The sequence below is a fragment of the Chiloscyllium plagiosum genome, chromosome 21 (genome assembly GCF_004010195.1).
Source record: "Chiloscyllium plagiosum isolate BGI_BamShark_2017 chromosome 21, ASM401019v2, whole genome shotgun sequence".
NCBI classification, from domain to species: domain Eukaryota; kingdom Metazoa; phylum Chordata; class Chondrichthyes; order Orectolobiformes; family Hemiscylliidae; genus Chiloscyllium; species Chiloscyllium plagiosum.
In genome coordinates this window covers 19245915-19252123 of record NC_057730.1, presented here as the reverse complement: position 1 = coordinate 19252123, position 6209 = coordinate 19245915, and the positions used below count along the sequence as shown (strand labels likewise).

At 41.2% G+C, this 6209-nt stretch overlaps 1 protein-coding gene across 1 annotated transcript in view; it reads right to left on the bottom strand.

The window, feature by feature from the left end:
• LOC122560585 (putative oncomodulin-2) overlaps positions 1–5024 on the bottom strand; it is a 12292-nt gene extending 7268 nt beyond the window's left edge. The window contains exons 1-3 of the mRNA XM_043711363.1: positions 4920–5024; positions 3939–4006; positions 472–604 (exon numbers count right to left, since the gene is read on the bottom strand). Coding sequence (XP_043567298.1) covers positions 472–604; positions 3939–4006; positions 4920–5020 — 302 coding nt within the window. The 5' untranslated portion in view covers positions 5021–5024. The remainder of the gene's footprint in view (positions 1–471; positions 605–3938; positions 4007–4919) is intronic.
• Between the last annotated feature and the right edge of the window lie 1185 nt (positions 5025–6209).

The following is a 6209-nucleotide window of genomic DNA, read 5'->3' as shown; positions in this document are numbered from 1 at the left end:
TCCTTCGTGATGGGGGATGGAGGTGTATAGGGACTGGATGTCCATGGAGAAGATAAGGCGTTGGGAGCCGGGGAAGCGAAAATCATGGAGGAAGTGGAGGGCGTGGGTGGTGTCCCGAACGTAGGTGGGGAGTTCTTGGACTAAGGGGGACAGGACCGTGTCGAGGTATGCAGAGATGAGTTCGGTGGGGCAGGAGCAGGCTGAGTCAATAATGCCAAGCAACCATTGTCTGAAGTGCACAGGATATCACAAAGGCAGTACTGAGGTGAGTTGCAAAAGGAAGATAGCTATTTTCATGTAGAAGAACATAAAGAATTTCAAACTCAAGGCAAAGAATCTATGAAATGAAGAATAGATGGATCAATAAATAAACAAGTGTTTGGCTCTGTCAGTTTGCTGCCCAGGGGCTGGTGGTGAATACTAAGATCTACCCTGTTGATTTTCATGAATTTATTTGCAATGTGTTCTTACTTGAGCTCAGTTTTATCGATGAAGCCACTGCCATCCTGATCCAGAATTGCAAAGACTTTCTTCACCTCGCTTGTGGATTTCTTAGACAGACCACATGCTTCGAAGAACTTCTTGAAGTCAAATGACTCAGGAACTGTGATGGGGAAAAGCATACATTGAGGTCTTAGGGAAGAGTATTGAGAAACATTTATGGAGCACTAACACAACCTTAACCCTAAGCTGAGTAGCAAATTCAGACGGGCCACAACGAATCCTCAAATTCTCCACAATTACAGTGCTGCTGTGTGATACTAGTAAAGAGTTATTGTCTTCATTAAAATAGCAAGCAATGAATTTCATCTCAATGTTAATATGATCATTGCTGATATTGCATATTCTAATTTGAACCCTCAGGACTACTGTCACACTTTAAGCAGAGCTAGAGTTGGCAACACACATTGCATTGAAATATAACAATACCAGAGCTCTGAGAAATCCACTATTATAGCAGAAGGTTTAATTACACTGACTTTGCGCAAATGTGTGCTGCAGTATAACTACAGGTCTGACATTATGGTTTAAGCCAAAAGCATTGCAACATCTTTAATTTCCCAACAGAAGAAATCTTCCATAATTGTTTTATTTTCAATGTTTCTAATGGCCTCACCATTAACAGCAAACCTGACATAAACTTGTATGTCTCTACTTTATCTGATTTGAGAGTATTGCATAGAATTAAATAGAATGTGCAGAAAGAAATATGCCAGTTGATCCAACTGATCCATGCTTGCATTTATGTCTGCACAAGTCTCCTCCTGCCTCTCTTCAGTTCCTCTTATCAGCAAATTCTCCTGTTCCTTTCTGCCCAATGCTTTTATCTAGTTTTCCCTTATCTATGTTATATGCCTCAAGCCCTCCCTGGGGTGGTGAGCTCCTCATTCTAACCACTGTCCCCTAGTGGATTTATTAGTGACTGTTTTATAAGTGGCAATGAAATTTCACAGAATCAGGAAGGTTGTTATTTCAGACATACATGAGTTCAGGAAAAGTTTGGAACATTCCAAACATCACCACATTGGTACCAATATCACACCTACCTGGTGTAGTGGACAGTGAAGAAGATTATCTCAGAGTACAGTGGGATTTTGATCAGATTAGCCAATGGGCCAAGGAGTGGTAGATAGAGTTGAATTTAGATAAATTGTGAGGTGTTGCATTTTGGTAAGGCAAATCAGGACTATTAGAGTTAATGGTAGGGCCCTGGGGAGTGTTGCTGAATGAAGAGACCTAGTGGTTTAGATTCATAGTTCCTTGAAAGTGGAATCACAGGTAGACACGATTGTGGCGAAGTGTTTGGCACAGTTGCTTTCATTGGTCAGAGCATTGATTTTAGAGGTTAGGATGTTACGTTGTGGCTGTACAGAACATGGTTAGGCCACTTTTAGAATAATTTTGGTCACCCGTCTATAGGAAGGATATTGTTAAAGTTGAGAGGATGCAGAAAAGATTTACAAGGATATTACCGGGACTGGAGGGTTTGAGTTATAGGAAGAGGCTGAATAGACTGGGGCTTTCTTCCCTGGTGCATTTGAGGCTGAGGGGTGACCCTGTAGATGTTTATAAAAGCATGAGAGGCATGGATAGTGTCAATAGCCAAGGTCCTAGGGTGGGGGAGTTCAGAACTAGAGGGCATAGGTTTAAGGTGAGAGGGGAAAGGTTTAAAAGGTCCTGAGGGGTATCTTTTTCACACAGATGGTATTGCATGTGTACAATGACCTGTTAGAGGAAGTGGAGAAGGCGGGTACAATTATACCATTTAAATGCATCTTGAAGGATATATAAATAGGAAGGATTTAGAGGGAATTGGGCCAAATGCTGGTAAATGGGATTAGATCAAATTGGGATGTCTGATCAGCACAGATCGAAGACTGTATGACAGATGACAGCCCTTCAGCCCTTTCAGCTCCCCTCCTCCCACCAAAACCAATGGCACAGAGGATAAATTACACCTTTGCTGCAGTGGACAGCAATTTAGCAAATTCTAGTAAAAAGATCTGGTTGAACTCAGTCAATGTTGATCCCTTTGATTCCAATAGAATTTATACTCTACTGGCTTCTATCAGAGTGAAAGGGATTACATATGTCAGTTGTGAGAGAAATAAATGATTTGCATTTATCTATCACCCTCCACAACCTCAGAGTTTCCCAAAGTGCTTTGTGGCTAATTAAGTATTTTTGAAGTACTTTTGATGTAGAAATGGGGTGGTTAATTCATACTCAACAATGAGATAATCAGTTTTAGTAATGCTTGAATATTGTTCCCAAGACACTGGGGAGACATCCCATCCTTTTCTTAAAAATAGCAGCCATAACGTTTATTACACCTAACTGAGTGGGTAGATGGGGACCTCAGTTTAAAACTTACCTGAATGATGTCACTTCTGTCAATACAGAATGCCACCATGCTGCACTGGAGTGTGAACCCTGATTATGCTTTCAAACCTTCGACCAATGACCTTCTACTTATAAATGAGAAGGCTACCACTGAGCCAGAGTTGGCACCTTTGGAAGACAATTCCCTCAAAGTGCTCTGTGCAATAAGGCTAAGTGTCTTCTTTGTGAAGCAGATTAACTCTTTCCTCTAGAGTTACTTTCCAACAATACCAAGACATCACTTGGCTGGTGGTGAGAAGGGCACTATATATTGTTCTTGTACAATTGGTCTGTCTGCACCACTGCAGTGGTTGTGGGAGATAGAGACTGTCACACAGCTCCTTCTGGAATGTGCCTTTGCAAAGGGAGTCTGAAGAAAGATGCAGTGGTGTTTGCTGAGGTTCATCCTGAGTAGCTCTGTGACACAGGACTCTGTGCTCTATGGTCTGTTGCCTGGGACACACACCGAGACAAACAACAACACCGCTGGAGGGTCATCAGTTCCTGAAAAATGCTCTTTTGTCTGCCTGAAACCTGTTGGTCTTCCAGAACAAGGAGTTGACCCCAACCAAAAGTTGCAGACTGGTGCATTCCAAGGTCCAGGACTATGTGCTGATGGAAGCACTAAAGCTTGGGGCAGCAGCCACCAAGGCACAGTGGAGAAAGACCACTTCTGAGGTTAAATTGGGGTCTGTTCAGTTATCAGACCCTCCCAATGCCTCAAATGCATATAAATATAGTCTGGTTCAACTAAGAGAAGTCTTTGATTTGTTTGGAAAGAGTCAAACTCTAATGTTTGTTTGTTTCCTTGACATGCTACTGTACAGAACCAAACTATATTTGTGACTATGTATATATAAGGATATCCTTTGAGAATAAACTATTTTTGAAATAAGAAAACTAATCACTCCCTCCTTGCCCATTTTACTATTTAGGCTCCCGTTTTAAGATGTAATGCAATAGTCTCGGACTCTAATCATTGTTTATTTATGTAAAATCCCTGTAACATTTATATTATTTTTTTGAGTTTAAACTATGGAAGATAAAAACGTTACCTTTGCATTGTGAGATTGCAGAGTTGATGTCACCAGCTTCCAAGACGTCAGTCATGCTCATGGTAAAACTATCAAAGACAAACAAAACCAAAACGTCAAGTAAAGTTTTAAACTTAGATGTGTTACATCTGGGAAAACAGATTTTGTTTTTTGCAAATGTGCACTATTTCACCAAACTTGTATTGACAAAATAATGTTTTATTTTTCTTGGAGTAGAATTTGAGTAAAAGAAAAGTTTAATTGTACCTGATAGCCAAGTGGGAGTAGGTATAATTGACACCTATATGTGTCCATACACTGAGAGGGATTGCTGTTAATCTTTCATTCCTAGAAAATATTATCTTAAGCAAAACCTTACCTGGTTATGACTTGTATACATTTCAAATCTTCTCATAGGACCCCAAAATAAAACCTAATAAATAAGCATGTAATTGTGCCTTGTTACTGTAACATTGTATAACATAAAAGATACTCGGTCTCACAAAGTATATGAGGGTCTAGAATATGATTTAAGGTTGATAGTTGTTATATCTTCACACTGCTTCATAGGGGAAGGAGTGGAAATATTGGAAGGTTGATTAACAGTTTGACAGGTCATGCACAAACTCTCACACAGAGGTCTAAACCATCATTATCCTGACTGATGGGAGTAGGTGTTGCTCCTATATGGGGGGTTGGATATTATGTGTTCCTGAAACCCACATGATGAAGTAGCAGGAGATGATGGGGAGATGGAGTGAGGCAGGAGCATTCACACCCATTGGATTTCAACCCAGTATTCAGAGCCAAAGTTGCATTTTCCACTTGTAGGCATTGTTAGAACAAGATATTAATACTAAATTGTTGACATAGGGGTAGAAATGCTCCCCTCAAATCCAAGGCTGGCTTCAGACCCCAGTGTAATGGTTCCTCAATCTGATAGAGGGTCACATTCTGGTCTGCCCTGATGCCGAGAGAGAGAAATAGTCTAGAACCACTCACCTAGATTTGATCCTTCTTCCCCAGCGACAGCAAATGTTGAGGCAGACTGAATGAAGCTGAGTGGTATCTGCAGTGTTCAACCTCCTTTTTATATTGTTCATTCTGCATAGCATAGGCAGATTTCAGTGTTATGGCTCATTTACAAAAAGGCGGAGACAATGTCAAATAAAAGCTGGGTTCTCTTGGGAATCACCAAAAACATGTTTTCCCTGTTATATGTGTTGAAGGAGAAAGTGGATTAGCGCTGTTGCAGGTAAGGGATGATGATGCTGGTTGATGAATGATGGCTGATCTCTCTGGTTCACATCAACCCTCCCCCTTCAGTGCTGGCACTCATTTCCCTTCATCATGACCTGACATGCCGTGTGGTCACCTTTAGGAAGACAGCCAAGAGCAATCAGGGACTGCACTGTGTTTATGACATGTTTCCCATTCCAGATCCAGTTGAAGCTGTTCCATCACTTTCCTATTAACTTTTACGCATCTTTAGGCTCCATCAGATAACTCACTAATGACTGTGAATAGTGTTACATGGCTATAATGTACACCCCGTTGCTCAGCCAACAAGATTCTAGGCAAGGGTAGGCTGAGGGGATGACCTGAAAAAGGCCTTTAAAAATGGAGGGAATGAGAGAAGAGCTGCAGGATGATGCTTCCATTTATGAAACAACTAGTGACCATAATTGTAAGATAGACACTGTTGTGGGGAAAATCACGAGTCTCGGAGTCAGAATTGGGATTCAACGACAGAGTTTATTGTACAGAGAAAGTGGAGCTCCGGGGAGAGAGATGTTTGTCAGCACGGCTGTCAGCTGCGAGCCTCCTCTCACTCTCAGAGCACATGTCATGATATTTTATACATTTTGTGGTACAATAGTTCAAATATCGAGTCTTTGTTTGTACAGAATGGTTTGTTTACAGGAAACATTATAAAATCATTGTCAGTTTCAGTGGTCGTGATCGTTCTTCCTGAGAAAGAAGATCGTTTTCCTGCAGATCTGAAGTATTAACACGTGCAGTTAATACTGCAAGCAGTCTCAGGTAGTTAACATTTCTATTGAAGGTAGTGGTTGGACTCAGACACTTTGGCAGGCAGTAGATGTTACTGATGTGTATTCTCTTCTCCACCCGCCTTAAACTAATCATTTATGCTCTGTGTCTATTGTGCTGGTATTGTGTGCTAAGTAACCAATTTATGGCTCAGCGGCCATCTTGTGTCTGTTTGCCCCGTGTCAGCATACCCCATGTCAACTCCCACTTCAACACTAACAATTGAATAGAGAACTCAAG